This window comes from Plenodomus lingam, assembly GCF_022343315.1.
Source record: "Plenodomus lingam strain CAN1 chromosome Unknown contig_5, whole genome shotgun sequence".
Taxonomy (NCBI): domain Eukaryota; kingdom Fungi; phylum Ascomycota; class Dothideomycetes; order Pleosporales; family Leptosphaeriaceae; genus Plenodomus; species Plenodomus lingam.
The window spans coordinates 648,731-671,758 of record NW_027093957.1 but is presented as its reverse complement, the minus strand read 5'-3'; the positions used below and the strand labels follow the sequence as shown (position 1 = coordinate 671,758).

Below are 23,028 nucleotides of genomic sequence, written 5' to 3'. Positions count from 1 at the left end.
CTGCTTGCCAATGTTACACATGTACAAAACATGCATGACATGTGATTGCGGTACACGATATCTACGGTGCCTTGCCGGTACGTGGTGACGTGTGTCGTTGTGGTGTCGTTTGCATGTTTCGCAGCATGTCTCGGCGCGGGGCTGCCCAGAAGGCAGGCAGCTAGGGAGGGGAGGTACAGTACCTACAAGCCAAGACGTATGTAAGCCTCACAACTCCTCACGGATGCGTCATCGCACTGCTGTGAAGCATGCCCCTGCTGCCTTTGCGCCTCGTACGCCAATCTTTGCAGATCTCTCACTGTACAGTTACCGAGTCAAATCTGTATACGCATACGGCCAGGAAGAGTCTCGTTGGCTTTGTGGCCACTCGCACCTTGTCCTCACGACATTATTACCCATTTCAACACCCCCCGCAGCTACGCCATCGCTTTACGCAACCCAGTCGCGTAGTGTCTACCTGCTGGAACGACTCAGGCAGCCATCCTACCTCTCGACCGGTACGAAGCATGTCATCCGACGCCGACTACGCGGCCTTTCTGGACAAGGCGAATCAAGCCAGCGGCTCTGCAGAAGCGCAGGAGGCAGTCAAGAAGAGCCATGGGACAAAGAGCGTGAACAGCATGGTACCAAGAGGGCTGGATCAGATCGAGGAGTACTACACAAGCGATGCAGATGAGCCTTTTGAGCCTGTTGCACTGAAGTTTGATGGGTCAAGTGTATCGGCAGGTCAGAAGACCCTTTTCTTGAGGGGGGAGGGGGAAAGGTGGTAGGAGAAGCAAGCTAACAGGTGTGTAGACGAGCTGAAGAAGTTGATAGGCGGGGATCAGGATGTTCAAGAGGTTGGGCAGAAGGAGTTTGGAAGCCAGTATAAGACGGTCATGGACGCGGTGAGCAAGGCCGGGAATGGCGAGATCAGGATCTTCCGAGTGGAGCTTGGTGAAACAAGAGCGGAATACTATGTCGTCTCTGTAGACACGGAACAAGGCAGGGTGGTAGGGCTCAAGGCATTGAGCGTGGAGTCGTAGGCGTTGTACGTAGTACCCACCATGACTATTCACTCTACCTCGTACTTGGGCCATGGCCGCATCCTTTGCACACGTTCGCGCTCATCGGTCTGCCAGTGGCCAATGCTGCGTTGAGAACGAGGGTCCGTCGCTGGGCGGAGAATGGAAAACAGAGATTCGCACAACCGGGTTTCCCGTCGACGCATTCCGATGGGCACAGGATGCACAAGCAAGCGACAGTCGACAGTGCTTTGCAAGCGGGAACAGGGCACGCTCTTGCTCTTGGGATGCGCTGCAAAGTACGGAGTACTGGAGACTGTTTGCTGCCCACCAGCTCATTGGCCGGGCGAGTGGTTGGAGGCGAGCCAATGACGGGGGCCTTGGCTTGTGAAGGTGGACGAGTCGCAATTTCGGGACATGGGCTAGTACCGGTAGAGTAGGCTGACGGGGGGGACCAAGGGGAAGGGCATGTTCCATTAGATGCTGTAGAGTACTCCTAGTAGGTAGAGGACTCGTAGGGAGTAGAGGACAGGTACTACTTACTCTATCTGCTAGTTATCTCGGCTAGTTTGAGGATCACGTTACTTGTCTTGTGCTATGGAAAATAGCCAGGATGTAGCAGTGGCAAATCACATGATACTCAAACTACCCGAGCGCATGAGTTACCCCAGAGAGTAAAGGAGCACACATGACCATACGTGATGATGATGGTGGTGGTGCGTAAGCGTGCTAGAAGGAATCACTGTCTTTTGTCGTTGTTCATTGTCGTTGTCGTAGTCAAGTCATCGAGTGGGTAGTCGTGGTCGTGTTGGACCGACCTCTTTCTCCTTGTCCATCCATCTGCACACTCTCCAGGTGTACATCTCTTTTTCGCCCACCACCCACCACCCAACACCCTGCACTTGCACTTGCACTTGCGCTCGCCTGCCTGTCTGCAGACCGGCCTTCAGCTCTGTCCGCAGCAGCTTATGGATGGAAGCTGCCAAGTGACGGACGGCCAAGGTCCTACCCAGGGCTACTATATATGTACTAGGTGCTTCCTACCTCGTACCTAGTACCTACCCTGGCCGGCCAGCCCCGTTTGAGCCAGGAGCAAGTCGCCCTTCTTTTCCCTGCAACTGACCCGACTTTCATTCACCCTATCCTTATCCTCGTGCCCACGCCCGCCCTCCTCCTGCTCCCCCAAAACCGACCTTCAGCAGCGATACCAAGCAGCTTTTCGCCCATCGGCCCCCCCTCCATACGCACCGCATCTCGAGGGGAGTAAGCATTCTGCATTTCGCCGCCCGTTGCCCCGACACGCAGCTGCAGCCCTCGTGCAGACCGCCCGCTCCCTTGTTTACCAGTTCCGACTGCGTGCCACAGCCTACCACAACACTCGTTTACCGCGTATCCTCCTCGCCCTGGCGTCCTCATAGCAGACAGCACGGCACTACACTCACCCATACGCTCCTTAACCATGACGCCGCCACAGTCTCCTCGGGGAGACGGGCCTCCCCACATCCGCCTCAACTCGGGCACCCTCGAAGCCACGACCGACGATAACGCATCGCCTGCCGTGCGACCGGGCACGGCACGCACCCACTCGGCGCGTTCGCTCACACAGCCCATCCGCCCGGGCACCGCACCCAGTCCGGGCCTGCGCTCTGGCACCGTTCCCGCCTTCTACAACAATGCCGCCGTTGCAGACTCGGCCGAGCACCTGCTACCGCCCAAGAAGCTCAGGGCCAGTCGCCAGTATCGAGACGAATCACCTTTGCGCTCGCCCTCTGCCATGTCCTCGCGACGCTCGAGTTGGAGCTCCGACCTCACCCGTGACTCGAGGGGGCCGTTTGCCTCGCCCTTTGACGATTCACGAGCACCCTCACGGGCAGGCAGCGAGGAGGACCTCAATACGCAGACCGTCTCAGAGAAGTTCAATATCCTTCCCTCGGCAGGCTTGTTGTTGTTCCCAGAAGATGTGGAAAAAGACGATTATCTGCACAACCCGGACCCCAACGAAAAGGACAAGCGAGACTGCGACATCTTCACCAAGCGTGGCATGGTCAACGTCGGTGGTCTTGCACTATTAGCTCTTGGTCTTCTTGCCTTGTTTGTCGGGTACCCCGTGCTGTACGTTGGGCTCCAACGTAACCCTTGCTCTGTAGACGTAGGCTGACAGCGGAACAGGACCTTTGTCGACAAAATGACTGAACCAACGAAGACTCCTTGCACAGGCAATCCCATGTGCATACAAGGCAAAGAACATGAACCGCTACTCACTAATTTGCGACGGGGACTCATCGATCCAGACACTCCCAAAGAGGCCATGACCCGGACATCGGCCGATGGCTCCAAGCAGGTTCTAGTCTTCTCCGATGAGTTCAACACGGATGGCCGGACCTTTTACGATGGAGACGATGCCTACTTCCAGGCAGTCGACATTTGGTATGGGGCAACACAGGATTTAGAGGCAAGTCAGCATACCTGCTCGCTACCGAGCCCAGTACTAACAGGAGCAGTGGTATGATCCTGACGCAGCATATACCGAAAATGGTACTCTCAACTTCAAATTCGATCAAATCAAGAACCACGGTCTGGACTACCGGTCTGGTATGGTGCAGTCGTGGAACAAGCTTTGTTACAAAGGCGGACATGTCGAGGCCAGTATCTCGTTACCTGGCCGAGGCGATGTCAGCGGGTTTTGGCCTGGATTCTGGACCATGGGCAATCTGGCCCGTCCTGGCTATCTTGGCTCTACCGAAGGTCTTTGGCCGTATAGCTACCATGATGAGTGCGACATGGGAATCACGCCGAACCAGAGTTCATACGATGGTCTGAGTTTCCTCCCCGGAATGAAACTGCCCGCATGCACCTGCAAAGGTGAGGATCATCCCAGCCCGGGTAAATCCCGCAGTGCGCCCGAGATCGATGCTTTGGAAGGATCCGTGCATTTCCTAGGCCCCGGAGAGACAAATGCTGTCGGTGTAGTGTCTCAATCCTTCCAGGCCGCGCCTTTTGACATTTGGTATCAGCCAGACTACGGTATGTACTTTTGCTCACTTACGATGGTCACGGTGTACTAAAGCAAATCAGACTACGTCGAGGTCTATGATAAGTCAATCACGATGATGAACGCCTACAAAGGAGGGCCTTTTCAGCAAGCCATATCCGGTTTGACCAACCTGAACACCGACTGGTACAACGGGAAACAGTACCAGAAATACGCTTTTGATTACAAGACCGGTAAGGATGGCTGGATCACCTGGTATGTTGGAGACGATAAGGTCTGGACTTTTCACGCCCCTTCAACTCGGGCCAATGGCAACATCGGCACCAGGGTCATACCAGAAGAACCAATGGCCATTATTGCCAACTTCGGTATGTCCAACAGCTTTGCCGCGATCGACCTCAAGGAAATTGCCAAGGACATGCCTGCGTACATGCGTATCGATTACATTCGCATTTACCAACCAGAAGATAACCAAATCGTCACTTGTGACCCAGAGGGGTACCCTACCACTGACTACATTGAGAAGCACCCAGAGCCGTATGCGAATCCCAATTTTACGGATTGGTAAGTAATGTGATTTTACTGTGACTTGGCATGACTGACGATGATAGGAAATCGACCAAGTATGAGTGGCCAAAGAACTCTTTTATGCACGGTTGCGAAGAATGAAGTGGCATTGCTTGCCCAATGTGCAATTCTCATCACCAAATGGATCCGCTGGTACCGGCTTCCAGTTTCTTTACTGCCTGACGATCCCGATCTGACGTGGTCATGGCATACGACAATACCCGCACAGATTTTCCGCAAAACGCACGTAATTATAGACGTTTTCTTTTTTGGGCTCCACCGGAGGCACTGTACGCACAGATCATTTACACGGCGCCCGATGCAACATGTGGTGTTATGCAGCACCCTAACTCGAACGCATTTACGCCCCCATGTTTTGATGGAGACCGTGGCCACCTGTTCGCATTCCCAGGGAAACTATGTTTTCACATGGGTTTGCGAATGACCGGTTTTGCTGCGGTACGCCGTTGGCGTGCTGCGGCGACTCTGCGTCACACTGGCATCGACCATCACCACAGCATGCACATTTACAGCGCCTCTTGTATATCGCAGCATTTGTCTTTTTATGCATTGCCTGTACAAAAACATTTTGGACCTTTCAAGACTTATTTTCTGGACTAATTGGGTTGGAGCTGCTGGACGCTCACCATACTTTCTTGTTTGATCTGCAGCGTAATGCATTCTTATTTTTACCCTTTTGTTTCGGCTGTTGTTGTTAGCCACTCGTGGCCAAGTGCGTTTTTCATTACGACGTTGGGTTGGATAAGATGTTCTGTCTAAGAGAAGTGCGAATGCTCTGGGAGGCTAAGCAGCCGTTATAGCTCGGATGTGTATCATGAAGGTGAAGACTGCATGACAATACGGGACCTAGCAAGGATGCAAATGGTTGATCAAGATCGATATACTTCAATGGTCATGTCTTGTTGCGAAGACGGCTTATCGTGGTCACGTCATTGTCTTGCGTTCCCTGGGTACATTATCAGCCAAGTAGACATGTTGTCTGAGCCATGTCAGCTATTGAACACCGCAATGGTATGTTGTGCATGAGAAGCTCTTTGCCTCGAATGAGCCATGACTGTAGACGCGATTATGCAATCAACCCTTTTGTGTCCATATCAGAGTAGTCTTGTCCTTGTTTTGCCGTCTCGAGGACCCTTTGACTGAACAATGGCCGAACACAGTGCCTTGTGTCTACCCGCACAGTCACTAGGGGAAAACTATGATTGGATTTCGAGAACTTGTCAATCCTTGGGTAGATGTCTTTCAAGTGTTTGTGAAGTGCTGAATCATCGGGAAAGGAAGTGCAACAGGACAGCATTATGGAAACGGCTAGAGAGGTCAGGCAAAAGGAGCGCGTGCGCACAGGATCGTGCAATCAGACTTGGAGGGGTGCATAAAGAGAGGCCTGCTCACCTATTCGGATGTTCCTGATGTACGTCTTTCACGATTCAGAATCGTGTTCTAGCCAAAGGCAGCACGGAAATGGATGCTCCGTCTGGGCTCGGACCGCGCCCAGGTAAGTGAAGGTGATACAGTAGTATCGTTAGTGCACCAGTAGTACGTCTCATTACCCCTTGCCTACTATGGAATATTTAATTATATAGAAACCCCCGCAACTTACATGTCACGAGAGTCAATCTGTGCGCAACGCTAGTCCCGTATTTGTGCCCTTGAAAATTAATCCGTGGATTTCTTTGCCAACCATATGCTTATAAGGATGGGTCAACATGGCCAACATGGCCAACATCGTTGTAGTCATTCAACATAGCATCAAACATGAAGTCTTCTGTGCTTCTTTCTCTTGTCACGGCTGCCTTGGCAGTACCAACAGCCGTTGACCTATCTCCAAGGGCATCTATTGCCAAGACAGATGGATTGAAATTCAACATCGACGGCGTTACCAAGTGTAAGAAGCCATGAGTATTGTTTTCTGGCCATGACTAACCCAATGTTTCAGATTACGCTGGCACCAATAGTAAGTCATCCCATCTGGATATAAAGAAGCTGTCTAAACAAGTCCCGAATTTGAAGGCTACTGGATCCCCTTCCTTACCAATGACAATGATGTCGATGTTATCATGGGCCACCTGGCCACGTCTGGCCAGAAGATCTTACGCGTCTGGGGCTTCAACGACGTGACATCAATACCTAGCTCGGGAACAGTGTACTTCCAGGCCTTTTCCGGATCTTCTGTGACCATCAACACTGGCGCTAATGGCCTTCAACGTCTCGATGCTGTGGTCAAGGCGGCAGAGAAGCACAATATCAAACTCATTATAAGGTACTCCCCACGACTCGAGTAGAAATGACTCTGGCTAACATTTGTAAAGTAAGTTTTCCCCAAGCCATGGCCTGGAATCCGGTTTTCAGTCGAAATCGATGAGCGAGAGCTGAGGCAATGCCCTCGGCTGCTCCATGCCTATATCTCCCCTTCTTTTGAGACGCCTTACTGATGCTGGCATTTCCATAAATAGACTTTGTGAACAATTGGACCGACTATGGTGGTATGGCGGCCTATTTCTCTGCATGTGGTGTCAGCAGTAACGAGCAATGGTAGGTTCTTCGTGGTCGGATAGCACGTAGGGCAAACGCTAAACCAGAACCTGAACGAATAGGTACAAAGCAGCCAAATGTCAGAATATGTATCAGGCCTACATCAAGGCTGTCATGGGCCGTTATCGAAATTCCAACGCCGTCTTTGCTTGGGAACTTGCCAACGAGCCTCGATGCAAGAGTTGCCAGACTTCGGTGCTTACGGATTGGATCCGCAAGACATCCGACTACATTCGCTCGCTCGATTCCGATCATATGGTACGTGCTTGGGCTTCTGCTGGGTACAGATTGAGTATTGACGTACCTGGGTAGATCACAGTAGGGGACGAGGGCTTTGGACTTGCTGGAGATGGGTCGTATCCATACCAATTCAGCGAAGGTGTCGACTGGGCGGCCAACCTTGCTCTGCCCAACATCTCCTTTGGTACATTTCACCTATACCCTGGCTCGTGGGGCGTTAGCAATGCATGGGGTAACGGGTGGATCGAGGCGCATGCAAAGATTTGTGCTCAGCTGAAAAAGCCGTGCCTGTTTGAAGAATACGGCGTCAGTCAAGCGGCCGACCACTGTCCCGTGGAGTCGGAATGGCAGAGAACCAGCCTGGGTCTTAAAGATGCTGGCATGGCAGGCGACCTCTTCTGGCAGCTCGGCGATGTTATTCCAAGCTCGGGACAGCAGACGCACAATGATGGACATACCATCTACTACGGAAGTGCAGACTGGAAGTGTTTGGTCGATGAGCATGTGAAGAGGATAGGATAAAGCCGCTTTTCATGGCTTGCTCCGTGTGGAGGCTACAAGGCGTTCGTAGGCACGGGAAGGATGAGGCTGCACTACCAAATTGACTGTTTGCCTGACCTGGACTCGTGGAGTGTGTGCCTGGGCTGCATGGCGCTTCACTTGGCTCAACGTTTTCATTGTGATCATCTGCCGCTTGCATCTGTCTGTAGGGTAGTTCTTGGCGCATGCTGACGATGAGATGGACAGTGGTGGCCACACACGGATACAGCGGTAGCATGGCCAAGCTGGTGAAGCGAAGGAGCATGTGGTAGGTGATCAGCAGCCACGCGGGTGTACCTAGGTAATGAATGCATCCTGTTGGCTCAGCCAGCCAAAGAGATTCCCGTAGTGCGTGCTCGACGCAGAGATTGCGGTGTCACATATCGTTTCCCTCGGGAGAGAAGAAACGGAGTACATGGTATGGCCTAGCTGGTAGGTATCTGGAGGGAGGGCAGGACGAGGTTGGTGCAATGGCCATCGTCCTATGCAGAAACAACATGGGATTGGTTGGGTTCATTGGTGTAATTGCTGTGACGTCTACATGTACAATGATTGGGTCGGTCTCGGGCAAGGCCGTGTCCGGAACCCAAGGCCTTCTCTCCCAAAAAGAGTCGAGTGTGTGCAAAGAAGGGAAAGGTGAAACAAGAGTTGAAAAAGACGCGGACGAGTTTGCCGAGGCGGTTAGTCTACCCCAGAATGCGAGAGTCCAGAATATCCTAGCTACCAGACGTACATGCTTGTAACCAGGGGACCTAGCCGGGGGTGGGAGAGTAAGCGACCGTTCGGCACGAGTCGGCTTGCTGGGCACGCGCGGAGGGCTTTTTCCTGGGAGGGGGCAGGGTGATTGGAGTGATGGGTGATGATGATGGGTGATGATGATGGGTGATGATGGTGGATGGTGGATGATGGATGATGGATGATGGATGGTGGATGGTGGATGATGGATGGTGGATGGTGGATGGTGGATGGTGGATGGTGGTGGGGGGGTTTGAAGGGATGGCAGATGGAAGGGCGTGCGTGACATGTGAAAGACGAGGACGGGAAGCTGCCTGCAAGGTGAGCTAATACGTAAGCGGTCGGTACAATGGCTATGTACCTAATGTACTATACTGCATGTTGTAGAGTACTGTGGACTGTGGTAGAGTAAGGCTACCGGTCCCATACTACTCTTATGAGCAACAACGACAGACACCACCAACCCACACACACACACACTCACTCACTCACTCACACCCACGACAAGAAAAATAAAAATCCCCCTACCCGCCCCCAACAAAGTCGCAAACTCTCAACCAACATTCTCCCCACCACCACCCCCCCTCTCTCTCTCTCTCTCTCCACGCCGCCACTACAACCCCAGACAAGACTACTTACTACATTCTAGATAGATGCCCAGGCGGGCGACGTCGGCGGCTGGCCATGTGACGGCGCCCTCTCTCAGCTACTGTCGTTCCTCTTCTCTCCACCATTCTCTCCCCCAACCCCCAATAAGCCGCAAGGAAAAGGCAATAGCCGGTTGAAGTCGAGCTGCCTGCTGTCGCTGTCGTCGTTGCCCTGGCCGCCTGTCTGTATCGCCATCCCACCAACCCCCCCTCTTCCGCCCGCCCGCCCGCAACGGCGCAACCCTGGCGACGCTGTCGCTGCACTCGTTCGCAGGGCCCTTCGCGGGTGCCACGGCCACGCCCAAAAAGGCCTTTCACAGTCCGCCATGGGCGACAAAGATCCGCCGCCTTTTGGCTGTAGGCTGCTCCTCCGGCCGCCCCGGCCGCTCCTGTCCCTCCTCCCACTGACACGCGGGCAGACACCTTCAGCGACGACTTCTTCGTCGGCCCCTCGTCGACCTTCGATGCCGACGGCCAATCACACGCACAAGGCCCGCCGCTGCTCAACGACACGGAGAACCAGTCGCTCGCCGATTTCTTCACCAACACAGACCCTTTCCTGGTCACCGAGCCCGAGCCTTTGCCCTCGCCACTCAACTCCAAGGACGCACCCGTCTGGGACTACAACAACTGGAGCGACTTCATAGCACCCGCCACCGTCCACCGCGTCACCACCACCATCCCCGACCAAACCCACCTGCAACACCACAACTACTACCACGAACCCACCTTCCCCCCAACCCTGCTCGCAAACCACCTCGGCAGTACACAGGACGACCTACAGGCGGCTTCAACCCTGTTCAACAATGCACAGCCGCCATATGCAAACAGCACCTCGCACGGCTATCCCGAGCCGCCAGTGCCGCAGCCCACCAACACCACCGCCAGCAGCGCCCCTGGATCGAGCCAGAACAACCGGCCCATGGTCATCACACCACATGGCCCCCTACATGAGCAGCTTGCCGCACTGCTACCTAAACACACCGAGAACGGCACTCTCGATGCACAATGGGCCGCCCAATGGGCCGCCAACAGAGCGTCCGAGCAGTTGCAGCAGCTCGAAGCCGAGTACAGCACGACCTTTCAGAAACCCAACCTGAAGAGATCGTACACATTCGGCACAGACAGCTCTTTCAACAATCCCGCGGGATTCTGTGCATCTCAAGACCATGGGCACGATGATGCCACGAGGCGACAATCGCAGCACGACCTCGAGCATTCTCAGTTCCTGGTGAGATCCATTGTCGGCATACCGGAGCCTGCCACACCTATGCCGCCACAGCCAATGCATGCCGACGACGTGAGCGAGGAAGACAAGTCCGGACGTGGTACATCAGACGACGAAAGCAGTGATAAACCAGCCAAGAAACGCAGAAAGAGTAAATATCGAGTCGGCAAAGAAAGCCCTCGCAAGGCCCCACGGACTGGCAAACATCGCAGAGCAGCCCTACTGGAAGACAACAGTAAAAAGAAGCGGGCTTCTGCGGCTGCACAGAAGCTACAGCGAGAGAATCTTACAGAAGAGCAAAAGCGAAGTAACCATATTCTCTCTGAACAGAAGCGTCGAAATCTTATCAAGCGAGGATTCGATGATCTTCACGATCTTGTGCCTGAGATTCGCAACGGAGGACTGAGCAAGAGCAGTGTCTTGACGGAGGCCGGTAACTTCCTCGAGAAGCTCATGCAAGACAATCACGCGTTCTGGCAGATGGCTGGCGGTGCTACAACTGCCTCGCCTAGTTGATGGTTGCCGTGAAACAGGGGCCTGTGGCAGCTGCTCATACCAAGACCTGTGCCTTGTCCATGAATCTACTACAGCAAGGACATGGGCGAAGGCGATTAGAGGTGTAATGAGTGCGCATATACAGCTTATGCTGATTTATGACGTTCTAGATGTCGTCTGGAGAGGAATTGCGATACCCCTACGTATAATAATGTAATTTGATCCCTCTGAAATCCAGTCAGATTTTAATTTTGTCACGTGAGACGGATGATAGGGTAAGTCTACATCCTCGAGAGATGCTGATTTTGATTCTGCCACAACCCTTTCTATGCCGTGGCCTTGGGCAGCCCCGTTTCCCCAACTTTGTCCTCGGGAATATGGATCCGCATTGCCTCCTCTCTCACCTTGGCTGGCCCGCGCTCATGTCCTCTGGGCACACCTGCAACTCTCTTGTCTCTGGACATGCGTGCGCCGCCTGGCCCAGTCAAGATTTTCTTTTGACCTGGATAATCACATCGCCCATGATCGTTACAGAAGCCTGTCCTGCACTTTGCATTGCTTCGACACACGGCACCCAGACAGCTGTCCGTGGACAAACAGCGGGTACATAGTCCCCAGGAGCAGTAGGAATCTACGTCGCAATGCTCTGCAGATTCACAGGGGTTGCCGCGTCCAGGAGGAGCTAGGCAGATGGGAAGCATGCCTTGCGACCCGTCATGCTGCCAGATTGCGAAGAGATTGGAAAGACTGTCGGTGTAGCACGAGCCTTGGGGGTCACTGGCGACGATATGATTCCAATTCGGATTCTGAGGCGCCGTGTCGCCAGCGCGAGCCCTCTTCTGTTGTTCCATGACAGGCTGCATCGTGCGTCTTGCTGAGCATTCTTGACATTTTCCATTCGAGCAACGAAGATGCTCCTGACAGACCTGCTTGCTGTTACATCTATCGCCTATTTTGCCAGGCTGGGACTCCGAATTCTGCTGACAAATGTTGTTTTTACAAATCAGGTCAGGGCTACAGCCGTCGGCGGCGTCACAAAGATGGCCCTCGCAGCCGAACGTACAGTCGCTTTGTTGTACGATATAAGGATTCAAGGGGATCGCTGTCAGGTTGGAAAGACCAGCGCGCCTAAGTATCCATTCGCCGTCACTATCTTGTCGCTTGGCAAGACCAGCAGAAGGAGGCGGCAGGTACTTGTCCCAGTTGAAGTTGCTACGCGTCGTATACGCTCGTTTCAAGACATCTTTGAGAGCCGTCCAAGCAGTATACTCTGTTCGGAGAGGGTTCACACGCGCTGATCTGCCTTCGTCCAGGGTGGTGAGGTGAGAGTATATCTAAGGGGTTGATTTTAGTATCTGTCATATGTCTGTCGGACTGATAGCTCAACGTACCCAGGGGATCCCTCTTAGATTCAGCGCATTTCCCTGGTCAAAGATGGCCTCCTTCTTATAAAAGGTCCCAAACTTGGAATCCACATACGCCCATTCTTCCACAAGTAGTAGCTTGCCCTTTCCTTCCCTATCTTTTGCTCTTGCAGTCAAGGTGTTGCCAGGCATAAACAATTTTGCCCAGGGTGTTCCTGCTGTAGCGGTATCCTCTTTGGAAAAGTAACCATGGATGCCAATAACATCAATGGCAGCACATTCGAAGACGCTTTCGGGGAAGTTCTGGATGCCATCGACTGATTGCGGTCCGGACACACCGCCACTAATGACTGCTATATTAGAATATTCGAGGCCGATGTTAAACTTCAGATAGTTGGCTATATCGCAGAGCCATGACTCCCCAGAAGGGATCGGCCAGATGTCACTGAATGGTTGGTTCTGCAAGTCGACTCCCTGGTCATAGTCAGCGTTAGCCTTCAGTTCCCTACGAGAACGATTGATCCCGTGATTTTACAGACCAGAATGATCTCCGAAAGATCTCCCCAAGGACGATTATCAAAGTTCTTGGACGGATAGTGTTTGAAGAAGACGTCCAAGCGCGTCTTGTACGTTTCTCGCACTAAAATTTGATGAGGGGATTGGTTTCAGATGTTCGTGCAAATAGGCCATGACATACTTTCATCACTGCTGTAGAAGTCCAGAAATGCCCCGTTGAGTTTCTTGCAATACGCATCACACGGAACATCATTGGTGCCACGAAGTGCGTGCGCGTCGTGTGGTGCAATAATCACTTTGACTTGACCTGACCAACAGTCAGGATTGAAGTCAAGGTTACGTATGCGCAAATCTACCTTTTGACAGGTGGTGGATTGCGGCCATGGTATCGTCAAATTGATCAAGCAACGACTTGTCGAAACCGCCAAGCTCAGCCTCAGGCTATAGTTTGTCAGCCAGAGTGTTACTTTCAAGATGGCAGGACTCTCCTACATCGTTATGCTGCTTGTCCGGGCGGACTATAGAGATCTTAGCTCCCGTGTTACCAATCGCTTTGGTATTGCTTACTGAACAGACGAATCACTCTAGCACCGCTTTTGATAACCTCTCGAATCGTGTCATCTCTGTGCTGCGGTGTGAAGAACTGAAGCAAAGGATAATTGACGCCACCAAAGGAATGATGGTCGGCCGTGATCCTCAACTCAGCAAGCACAGGCCTCGTATGCAAGCATATCGAAGCCAGACTCGCTAGAATAGATGAGATGAGCATTTTCGGTTATCCTTTGATAGTAGACCATTGAGATAAATTCACAACACGGAGCAGGTCATATAAGAACACCAGACGCCTTCGAGACACGTAGACATGAATGTGTAGCCAGGTTTCAGTGATGGAAACGGTAGCCACAATTTCGTGGTAGGAACAAGAGGTAATGCCTTCTAAATGAGGCTATTCATTTAATATAGATTAAGGTGCAGCTCGTGGCCAATCACGGAGCCAAGTTCTCCCGGAAACTCGGGAAGGTTGACCTGGGCGGCGGAGTTGATACTGTACATGGGATACAATACAGCAAAACAGCAGCGACAGGAACATAACGACTCGGCGTAGTTTGACGTTGATCCGAATGGCATCTTTCCTCGGACAGTCGAGAGTAGCACATTCACAACATCCATGTGCAGATCGCTGTGCAGGCACGTTGATGGGCACTGGGGTCACGTGAGGTTTGCCGCGTAGGTAACCTGGGAAAGCCCTCGAAGGCTGTTGATGTAGCTGGCGGAAACAGCACAAGCGCAGACGTGCTCAGCAGGGACGAGGCGTGTAGTGCCGTGGTGGTGTCGTCCAAAGGTGCAGCCATGACATGCGCAGCGGACCGCATTGCATCGTGTCCTGTTCAGCCTGCAGGATGTACACAGATGGCCTCTAGCCTCCGCAGCGTAGCCACCACTTCCTCTCCAAGGTCATGGCCACTAACTGTCTGTGCAAAGCGGCCATGGCGCAGGTCGCTGAGTGCGCCGACGACTTCGCGGACCTCGTCCAATAATTTTCTATTCTCTTCTTCCATTTGTTCCAACTGGGCTTCCAAGCCTCGGCAAGCCTCTTGCATACTCGCGTGTGCTGTATCGAGTGTGTGTGGCGGCGTCTGGTGAGGCGCACCAGAGAGCTGAGGGGGGTGTCAGTGGCCGTGGAGGCGGATAGATATGGCTAAGTTGGGGGCGCATTGCCCACCTCATCTTCGATCTGGAGGGCAACGGGGTCCAGGCCAGGAGCTGCAGTGCTGTCGAGTCTGCATCGCTCGCGCGCATACTCACGCCGCAGTGGCTTGGACCGCTGCACCTCGGCAGCAATGTCGCGGCGCACAGTCTCCATGTCGTGGGCGCGCAGGCGCTGGAGCTCGCGGTAGAGCTGCGGGACAGCCGGGTTCTCGCGGTGGCCGCGGGGAAAGATGTCGGTGAATTGGCGCAGGGTGGTGAAGTCTTGCAGCGGGGCGGGCGCGAGAAGCAGATCAGCCAGCAGCTGGGCCTCGGGCGACGGCATTGCCGAGATATGAGTGTCGAACGTGGCAGTAGATGGGGTGTGGGTGGGTGAGGAGGTGAGTAGTTGGGTACCTAGGTGGTTGAGAAGAAGAAGAAGAAGGAGGAGGAGGAGAACGAGAAGCAGAGGGGAGGAGCAAGAACGCGACGCGTTGTTGGGGCCCGTGCTCACAACCACTCCAAAAGTACCCCTACCACAAGTCTGTACAGTATCAGTAACCAGTAACCAGTAACCAGTAACCAGTAGGTGAAGGTGCGCCTTGTTCACAGTCTGGAGCACCCTCGGGCCATTCTCGCCCGCTCCTTCTTCACTGCGCATTTTCGTCTGGCCTGCCTGTCACTACGGTAGAGTTTTTGGCAATCCGTCACGAAGCTTGCACGCCCGTCCAAAGCCCCCGTCTTGCGCCTCATTTCTAGGCCGACAAGACACGATCAACAGCCATCTGCTACACGACTGTCTTGCTGAGCCAGCGCTGGGCCTCACCCCTGTGTCTACAGAGTCCTCGCGCCGCACCGCCATCATGGCACCTGCTTCTGCGCCTGAGCCTATGTATCGCAAAGATGAGAAGGTCTACTGCTTCCACCATGAGTTGCTCTACGAGGCCAAGGTACTCGAGCTCAGGCCCGTCGACGGCGACGACAAGAAGAGTGGCTTCCAGTACCGAGTCCACTACAAAGGCTGGAAAAACACGTAGGTACCTACCGTCTGCTGGCACTCTCCCAACCGTTTGCCTGCCTGCTTGTTTCCAACCCACACTTTGCCCCATGAACAAATTCGATCCTCACACCTTCTAAATGTTATCCCCCTTGTTTACCCAGCCAAAGCCAACCAGTACATGCTCTTCTCTCGGGCAATCTGCGCCACAGGACTGCATCGCTAACAGTCACAGCTGGGACGACTGGGTTCCCCAAGATCGACTACGCAAGCTATCTCCAGAGAATAGAGAGTTGGCAAACAACCTAAGGCATGAGATGCTAGCTGCACAGCGTGCTGCAAGAGCCCAACCGCAACCTGCCAAGAAGAAGGTTCAGGGCTCCACAAGAGGGAGCGAAGAGCGTCAAACCTCTGCTTCCGCTCCTTTACCACGTGGTCAGAAAAGATTGCGTGATAACGATCTCGAGAAAGTTGGTATTCCTCTGTTCCGTGTCGCCTGCACTGTCGCGCTGCTAATGACTCTATAGGAGGAACACTTTCACAGCAAGTTGGCTGTCAGGATATATATGCCAGACCGCCTGAAGAGCCTCCTGGTCGATGACTGGGAGAACATCACCAAGAATCTGCAGCTGGTGCAACTGCCGTCAAGCCGGCCGGCCGGCGTCATCTTAGACGAGTACCAAAAGTATGCACAGGCAACCGGCAGCCGCAATGGTACCGAGCTCGACATTCTCGAAGAAGTCATTGCAGGTCTCAAGGAGTATTTCAACAAAGCTCTCGGTCGTCTATTGTTGTATCGATTTGAGCGCGAACAGTTTTACGATATCGATACCCGGATCAATCAACCAACCGATGACCTTGCCGGCAAGCCATTGATTGATATATATGGCGGCGAACATCTTCTACGACTGCTTGGTAAGGAGTGACACGTTCCTTGTTTACCTCTACCCATAGTTAACTTCTTGTCATCTAGTCACCATGCCAGAATTGATCGCGCAGACGAATATGGATCATCAAGCCATCAATCGCCTTCGCGAAGAACTGAGTGGCATGACAACATGGCTCGCCAAAGAACCCCAGATCAATGCATTCTTTGCTTCTGTATATGAGAGCCCGGGGCAGGCCTACATCGACAAAGTCAAGTCCAGTACCTAGTGTCTGTCTAGGCCATGTCCCCAGCACAGCACTTCACTTTCCCACGTTGGTACCATCACTATTTGCATGTATCGAGAGAGGGCTGGGGCAACCTTTCTGGCGCTTAAGTGAATTGGGCTGGCTTCTTCTAATTGATGATATATTTGCATGTTCCGCAATAACCCATAAGCCCATCATACACAGTACATCATAGCAGAATCGTTCTCTTGCGTGTAACGTGCGTCATGTGATGCAGCAGGTTTTGTCCGTATACGTCATGAAGCCTTCAAGACATTCTCTAATACGCCCACGGCCCAAGCCAGGCACTCGGCCATGTTTTCCTCGGCGTCTGGAGGCATTGGGTGAATGCCAACTCTGCTGCAGACCCCAGGGTCTAACGGACCGTGGACGTCTCCGCCCAAAAATAAGAATTTGTGATCCTGGACATAGTTGGGCCAAACGATTTTGTCTACGTATCCCGGTGGATCCTCCCAGAAGCCTTCGAGCGTTACATAGCCGCTCCTTGCTTCTCTCCTCTTCTTCGCAGTTTGGTACCTGGTGCGAAGGAAAAGCCTGAGGTCGAACATGGACCGAACGTCGCGCATGTCTTCCGAGAAGAGTAGAAAGCCATCGACTATGCATATTCTGCGGTCCTCCCATGAGGGTGTGGCACGTAGCCAGCCACGAACCAAGCTTCGGAGTCTTTCCAGCTCGCTTTCGGGGACTCGATGCTCGCCGACGCTGTTTTGATCTTCTTTACTGCTAAGCCAGTCTGGGCTCTTTCCGTGCAGCTTTATGTCTTGTAGTGCTTTGACTAGACTGGCTACGTCAAGCGACTCTAGACAATCCCAGTCCTGGATGCCGTCCTTGATTGGAATTTGGGCGTCGGTCAGGTAGAAATCGTCGAGATGCAATATGAAGATTTTCGAAGGCGGAAATATGTCTCGCAACAGGCGGGACAAGGTTGTTTTGCCAGACGACGAAGGGCCCGAAATACCAATGAGAAGGGGTGGTTGCATGTTGACAATGCAGAGGATGCCGGCGATTCTGGCATGGACTTGGTTAGTGAGTGCGTGTTGCTGTCGATGGAGTCACTGCTCTCTCGCGTGTTGGGTTGCAAAAAAGCACTGCGCAGGTGCGATAGTAGGTACCGGTATGCACCGGTACGGTAGAGAGGAGTGTGTGCGTCTAGTCTATTGTACCTATCTGCCTACTTACTCACTCTTACTGTGTAAGACTCAGGCCCACCGTTGACGGTTCCTTTAATCTCACAGCTCTGGGGGTATGGATTGGTATTCCGAGCGTTCAAGCACGTGCAAAGGAATACGGTAGTTGAGCCGTCTGTGTATTGTGTAGGTACTCTACTCTACTACAATCCATGCCGGTACAACGCAAGTGGGCCGCGCACGGTCGGCGTTTGATCGACATGCGGGCCGCAATCGCTAGCCAAGTTGTCTACATACTCCATGTACATGTGTACTGTACCTAGGTGGTAAGCAGCGAGCTGTCCATGACCCCATGGCCTATCTCCGACGCGCGGTGACAGGTTAGACGTGCCTTGGGACCGCTCGCTCAGTGAAAGAAAACGTTGTTCGCCATGGAACCCTCACCGCTGACGCAGGACTCACGTCCTCGTGTGTTCCAGCCTAAGATTATACGCCTCTACGAATCGCTCTTCACGGTATGTTTCTCTCTCTCTCTCTCTCTCTCTCTCTTCCCCACCGCTCCCCAAGGCTTGCCAGCGCGAGGCGGCGTATGTAGCAGCAGGCCACTAGCTGACGAGCTGCCCAGCAAACCGATGAGGACGACGACTTTGAGCTGTCCGAGGGCTTCTGGCAAGAGTTTTTTCTCCACAGACCTGACTCGGCTGGCCTCAAGCGCATACTGGCCTCGGTCGCGCCCGACGAGATGCTGCATCAGCAGGCGCATTCCCAACAAATGTTTCGACAGGCCACCCTGCGCGTCAAACAGGCGCGCGCGCCCTCGGACGAGATCGCACTCGAGGTACGCTGCTGCCCGTCGACGGCACCGCTTCGTGGGCTTACTGCCTAGACCCTGACCATCTTCCTCGATGCTGCCCTGACCAAACGATACACCAACCCCAGCTCTGACATCATCTCGGTGCTGGCTGGTTTGCACGATGCTGACGCGATTCTGACCGACTTCGTGGCCACGCTCGACTCTACTGTGCGCAGTGGACGGAGCAGTAAGTGTGTATTCCTCCCGCCGACTGAACATGTACTGATGGCCGCTACGTTATAGTCGAGTTGCGCCTCAAGGCAGTGCGCGCCACGCTCTCCATCATGGCCGCCGGCTTCCAGACCGCCCTCCCTTCGTACTTCACCCACCGTGATCTGTTCCCCGCCCTCGTCAAGGTATGATCCCTTGCACATCAGAGACACACCAACTCACAGGCCGCAGTACGTTCAAGACTGCCCCAGTAGCGACGGGGTACTCCCGGCCTTTTACCTTCTCGGGCTCCTATCCAACTACAACAAGTTCGAATTCCAGAACCCCTACCGGCTGCGTCTGGATGACTTCGTAAACGACGCCGTCATCCAAGAGTTGATTCGTTGCTTTGGAGCTTCCTGCCTCAAGTTACGGGATGCGTACGTTGCGATTCAAGACGATATGCCCGAGGGATGGACGTTGGGCTCAACCCTCAACTACATAGGACTAGGTGCACTCGCACCCAGCTCTCGGCCTGCCACGCCTATACCAGCTCCAGAAGAGGCCAAGTCACTGTTTGCTGCCCTGTAAGTATTCCTGTCCATCCCCCTCCCTCTTCAGCACTTGCTTATCTTAGCCCGTAGGCCTGGCCCAGAGATTGGTGTGCTTCTTTCGACTTACGAATTTGCGAATGCAAACAAAGTCTTCTGCTTTCATCTCATGACAGTAGATATCAAGGAGAAGAAGGCACGCTCACCTTTCAGCGCTTTCCTGTCTCTGACTTCATACCTGTTTCAGCATGCACATCGATCTATAAGAGCGACTCTGTACACTTATCTCAGCCTTTTCATACTTCAAATTCTCGTCGAAGACCCGGGGACTGTCAAACGCTTATGCAACGACGAAACAAAGATATCGGTCCGCTTATGTCGCCAAAGACAGCCCTCTCTTCCACTCGTCAAGGGCGACCGAGTTGCAGCAGCCGTCATGTTGGACTTGATGGTTGACGGCATCAACCACAATTTGCGCCGGCGACTTGATGTGGATTTCTACATGTATGTGGCTCTACAATACTAAAACACGACAATTGAGTAGACTAATGTGCTGCAGTCTTTGTCTCGGCATTACCCTACGGACACTTTCATACATCAGCCGTGCCAAAGTCCGCATCGCCTATCACTGGGCGGAGCTCTGGAAATCATTGTTGACTTTCATACGTTTCCTGGTGACTTATGCTGAGGATGTAAAGACCAACTACCGAACTGCGGAAATGAACAGCTTGGTCACCAACCTGCTCGCTTTTGCTTTGTCTAGCGGAGAGAATTTCCTCCCAGACACAGCCTCATACGATGACTTGTTCTACAAACTTGTCGAGAGTGGTGACATTCTTGTCAAGTTCCGAGACGTTTACGGTCGCGCCAATGAACCAAGCTCAATGCAGACACTTATCAATGTATCATCACATTATCAGTCTCTGCTCGAAAGTAGCAGGAATGGGAAAGCAAAGAGCAAGCACTTGAGTCCTCAGGAAGTTAACAACATTATCAAACTCGGCTATGAAACCTTGTCAATCGATGCCAGTGAAGGCTTGGATAGATCTGACAAGTTTCGGGAAGCGGATTTCAAAATATCTTTGAAGAAGATTGCAAGGGCCGCGGTTGATGACGCAAAATTGATGAACGGCGAGCGCTAGAACAATGTCCCAAGTGAGACTTGCGTGCCGCAGGTCGTGTGCTGTCGAATCAAATGCTTTTGTTTACGAACCACGGCAGACAGGAAAGGCTCTTTAAGGTGGTTTTCGAACTTGGTATTGATGCAGCAAATGCAGAACAAGGCACTATTTGAAAGGGAGACTTAGAGTAGAAGCCTCATCGCATGTGCGCACACCATTCCGTGCCGTTGTTTCTTCGGCTTGCCTTTGCAAAGATATTTCTGTTACCCAAGTAGCTGTCGCACGTCAGATAATACCCGGCATAGACAAGGACTGGGCGAGGGTGATGTCTTGATAGTCTGCAGACATGGTGATGCTAATACAACGATAGGCTCTCCCTCGGGTAGTTCGTAGTAATTCTGCACTCCCCTCTTCCGGAGCCCCAGAGAAGCGGGCCATGGCCTGTTTAGAGTCAAGAAAGTGGTGAAGCATTGCCACTCAGGACACACTTGGAGCTTCTTGTGCTCATTGAGCACACATGTTGTAATGTTGGTCTATACCTGCGAGTACCTAGGCACTTTGGTCAATCGATACAACGGCTAGGCCTGATGCGAACGTCATTTGCGTTTCCAAGATCATTGCAGGCTGCACTGACCTCGTAATCAAGTTACCGTACGAGAAGGGCAGGGGTCCCATCCCAATGGTTCGGAGTTCGCGTTTAGACACCACGTGGAAGCCCTAGGATGACCCTGCCTGTGGACGATATTGGGGAGCCCATTCATAAGCTTCGACCTTTTTCCTCTGTCGACATATTGGACTTGGGCTACAGAATTGGACGGCCGCAGAAGGGAAAAATTTGCTCGCCGTCATGACTCTCTCTCTCTCTCTCTGTAACAACGCTTCTCTGTGTTTGGTCGGGCCAAAACACTTCGGCATGACTACGAAGGCAGTCTTCCGACACGAGGCGTCTATTGATTTGACCAAAGCGCACGCTAGCTTCGTATAATAATACTGTATTCAACGCCAACCCTGATCAAAGTGGCGGGGTCGACAAAATAAAAGAGGAACGAAGGTGCGTGTATTGACAGCCTACAAGTCGTCTGCCCATAGTGTAATAATGTGGTGCGTAAAGGGTCGTCTCTTCTCAAGGAACGACGCAGATGGTATCATGAAAACATACAACACCATTCAAAATGCCCAATGAAAACGCCAATGCTAAAGATGCCCACACGACAGGCCGCTCTGCGATGCTTCCTCTCCTGAAATACCTCGCCTAAACCCATGGGTCCATTGGATTACTGATTTAATTACTTTCCTCGCCTGTAACAAGCTCGATAAGATCTTCATCGGAAGAAACACCTTTGCCGGCCAGCTGGCCAAGGGTCCATCGCCAATCTCGTGTTCTTTTCCGGCGTCCTGCCACGGGTGTTTCCGGACATGAATCGCTGTCGTCATCCGAAGAGGACGAGTCTCTTTTCTCACCGATCCGAGGAGCTTTCCGAGGAGGGGATATTTCCGTGGCAGGATCCATGCAGTTTAAAGGTCTGCTGGGAGATTTACTGGGGGGTTCAGCTATTTGATGCGGGCATGTGCTGTGCGAGGTGTCGAGACACAAGGACGACTTCAAGTCGGCTGCCTCTGGACCACTTGGCATGGTAGATGTTGTGGATTCATTTGAGGACAGTGTCGAGAGGGAAGACTGGAGGTCTGAGTGTGCGAGGGTATACTTGACAGTTGTGATCTCCTCCTCCAGTGGCGTACGGAAAGACACGCGCTTTTCTGCCGGGAACATGGGCCGGGCGGGCGTTGTCATCTTGCGGGGTAGTGTGGAGCGTGCAGGGCTGTTTGTGAGGATGGAGGCGAGGTTGTGGGGTTGCTTGTATGGTATTGAGCTGGAGGCGGATTGACTGGAAGACGCCGAGGTCAGTGCAGAGGACAGCGTCGCGGCCGAGTCTGGCGTGGATGTAGGGGTAGCCCGTGTCGACGAGAAGTTGCTGTCGATGGACAGCCGGGGCTTGGTGGGGCGCCCGAGGACGGGAGCAGAGGCAGAGGCAGAGGCAGAGGCAGTATAGGCAGTATAGGCAGATGTAGCTGTGGCGGCGGACTGGTCGTATGCGTTGGAAAAGGTATTGCGCACAGTGGGCGAGACGGCAGAAAGCAGGTCGAGTCGTAGACTAGCACATTTGCCGGGAATGCGAGGTTGTTCGGTATTGATGCAGAGCTTGGGACGCTGCGACTGCGAGGCAGCGCGGGGCGGTATTATAGGCAGCGAGGTGGTGGCCATGGTGTCGCGGGCAGATGACGAATAGGTCAGCGGTGCGGGTGTGTGAGAGAGGGTGGCGAGCATCTCGTGAAGCTCGCGCAGGGGGTCGTCTGGTGCAGCACAGGCGGGCAGGTGACAGAGAGGGCGCGCGCCGTCAAGAGGGGGGTAGTAGTAGTAGTAGTAGTAGTGGTTGGTGGTGGTGGTGGTGGTGGTGGTGGTGGTGGAGTCTAAAGAGGCGGGGAGGGGT

General features: G+C 53.2%; 13 protein-coding genes across 13 annotated transcripts; 7 read left to right on the top strand and 6 right to left on the bottom strand.

The window, feature by feature from the left end:
- Positions 1 to 133: 133 nt before the first annotated feature.
- On the top strand, positions 134 to 1,025 carry IAQ61_008880 (uncharacterized protein; the record flags this gene model as incomplete). The annotated part of the gene is made up of 2 exons (XM_003836469.2): positions 134 to 726; positions 796 to 1,025. Exons 1-2 carry the CDS (start codon positions 249 to 251, stop codon positions 1,023 to 1,025), a joined length of 708 nt encoding a protein of 235 aa, XP_003836517.2. The 5' UTR covers positions 134 to 248.
- Positions 1,026 to 1,077: 52 nt separating this feature from the next.
- IAQ61_008879 (uncharacterized protein) lies at positions 1,078 to 1,395 on the top strand (the record flags this gene model as incomplete). Its single annotated transcript, XM_066098163.1, has 1 exon — positions 1,078 to 1,395. The coding sequence occupies one exon, from the start codon at positions 1,078 to 1,080 to the stop codon at positions 1,393 to 1,395; it is 318 nt and encodes a 105-aa protein (XP_065951802.1).
- A 1,068-nt stretch (positions 1,396 to 2,463) lies between these two features.
- On the top strand, positions 2,464 to 4,665 carry IAQ61_008878 (uncharacterized protein; the record flags this gene model as incomplete). Its single annotated transcript, XM_066098162.1, has 5 exons — positions 2,464 to 3,116; positions 3,174 to 3,456; positions 3,506 to 4,028; positions 4,080 to 4,560; positions 4,608 to 4,665. The coding sequence occupies 5 exons, from the start codon at positions 2,464 to 2,466 to the stop codon at positions 4,663 to 4,665; spliced, it is 1,998 nt and encodes a 665-aa protein (XP_065951801.1).
- Positions 4,666 to 6,339: 1,674 nt separating this feature from the next.
- On the top strand, positions 6,340 to 7,878 carry IAQ61_008877 (uncharacterized protein; the record flags this gene model as incomplete). Its single annotated transcript, XM_003836466.2, has 7 exons — positions 6,340 to 6,469; positions 6,521 to 6,538; positions 6,595 to 6,844; positions 6,894 to 6,925; positions 7,038 to 7,116; positions 7,179 to 7,374; positions 7,429 to 7,878. 7 exons carry the CDS (start codon positions 6,340 to 6,342, stop codon positions 7,876 to 7,878), a joined length of 1,155 nt encoding a protein of 384 aa, XP_003836514.2.
- Positions 7,879 to 8,272: 394 nt separating this feature from the next.
- Positions 8,273 to 8,920, bottom strand: IAQ61_008876 (uncharacterized protein; the record flags this gene model as incomplete). Its single annotated transcript, XM_066098161.1, has 1 exon — positions 8,273 to 8,920. The coding sequence occupies one exon, from the start codon at positions 8,918 to 8,920 to the stop codon at positions 8,273 to 8,275; it is 648 nt and encodes a 215-aa protein (XP_065951800.1).
- Positions 8,921 to 9,604: 684 nt separating this feature from the next.
- Positions 9,605 to 11,022, top strand: IAQ61_008875 (uncharacterized protein; the record flags this gene model as incomplete). The annotated part of the gene is made up of 2 exons (XM_003836464.2): positions 9,605 to 9,635; positions 9,698 to 11,022. The coding sequence occupies 2 exons, from the start codon at positions 9,605 to 9,607 to the stop codon at positions 11,020 to 11,022; spliced, it is 1,356 nt and encodes a 451-aa protein (XP_003836512.2).
- Positions 11,023 to 11,327: 305 nt separating this feature from the next.
- On the bottom strand, positions 11,328 to 13,650 carry IAQ61_008874 (uncharacterized protein; the record flags this gene model as incomplete). Its single annotated transcript, XM_003836463.1, has 7 exons — positions 11,328 to 12,335; positions 12,393 to 12,839; positions 12,905 to 13,005; positions 13,063 to 13,188; positions 13,238 to 13,322; positions 13,374 to 13,399; positions 13,449 to 13,650. 7 exons carry the CDS (start codon positions 13,648 to 13,650, stop codon positions 11,328 to 11,330), a joined length of 1,995 nt encoding a protein of 664 aa, XP_003836511.1.
- Positions 13,651 to 14,269: 619 nt separating this feature from the next.
- IAQ61_008873 (uncharacterized protein) lies at positions 14,270 to 14,913 on the bottom strand (the record flags this gene model as incomplete). Its single annotated transcript, XM_003836462.1, has 2 exons — positions 14,270 to 14,539; positions 14,605 to 14,913. 2 exons carry the CDS (start codon positions 14,911 to 14,913, stop codon positions 14,270 to 14,272), a joined length of 579 nt encoding a protein of 192 aa, XP_003836510.1.
- Positions 14,914 to 15,430: 517 nt separating this feature from the next.
- IAQ61_008872 (uncharacterized protein) lies at positions 15,431 to 16,719 on the top strand (the record flags this gene model as incomplete). The annotated part of the gene is made up of 4 exons (XM_003836461.1): positions 15,431 to 15,600; positions 15,800 to 16,034; positions 16,092 to 16,479; positions 16,538 to 16,719. The coding sequence occupies 4 exons, from the start codon at positions 15,431 to 15,433 to the stop codon at positions 16,717 to 16,719; spliced, it is 975 nt and encodes a 324-aa protein (XP_003836509.1).
- Positions 16,720 to 16,973: 254 nt separating this feature from the next.
- Positions 16,974 to 18,172, bottom strand: IAQ61_008871 (uncharacterized protein; the record flags this gene model as incomplete). Its single annotated transcript, XM_003836460.2, has 3 exons — positions 16,974 to 17,745; positions 17,917 to 17,925; positions 18,162 to 18,172. 3 exons carry the CDS (start codon positions 18,170 to 18,172, stop codon positions 16,974 to 16,976), a joined length of 792 nt encoding a protein of 263 aa, XP_003836508.2.
- A 123-nt stretch (positions 18,173 to 18,295) lies between these two features.
- On the top strand, positions 18,296 to 20,560 carry IAQ61_008870 (uncharacterized protein; the record flags this gene model as incomplete). Its single annotated transcript, XM_003836459.1, has 7 exons — positions 18,296 to 18,379; positions 18,490 to 18,702; positions 18,751 to 18,904; positions 18,961 to 19,073; positions 19,120 to 19,454; positions 19,512 to 19,922; positions 19,978 to 20,560. 7 exons carry the CDS (start codon positions 18,296 to 18,298, stop codon positions 20,558 to 20,560), a joined length of 1,893 nt encoding a protein of 630 aa, XP_003836507.1.
- A 264-nt stretch (positions 20,561 to 20,824) lies between these two features.
- Positions 20,825 to 21,214, bottom strand: IAQ61_008869 (uncharacterized protein; the record flags this gene model as incomplete). The annotated part of the gene is made up of 4 exons (XM_066098160.1): positions 20,825 to 20,980; positions 21,028 to 21,036; positions 21,079 to 21,088; positions 21,174 to 21,214. 4 exons carry the CDS (start codon positions 21,212 to 21,214, stop codon positions 20,825 to 20,827), a joined length of 216 nt encoding a protein of 71 aa, XP_065951799.1.
- A 607-nt stretch (positions 21,215 to 21,821) lies between these two features.
- IAQ61_008868 (uncharacterized protein) lies at positions 21,822 to 22,865 on the bottom strand (the record flags this gene model as incomplete). Its single annotated transcript, XM_003836458.2, has 1 exon — positions 21,822 to 22,865. One exon carries the CDS (start codon positions 22,863 to 22,865, stop codon positions 21,822 to 21,824), a length of 1,044 nt encoding a protein of 347 aa, XP_003836506.2.
- Between the last annotated feature and the right edge of the window lie 163 nt (positions 22,866 to 23,028).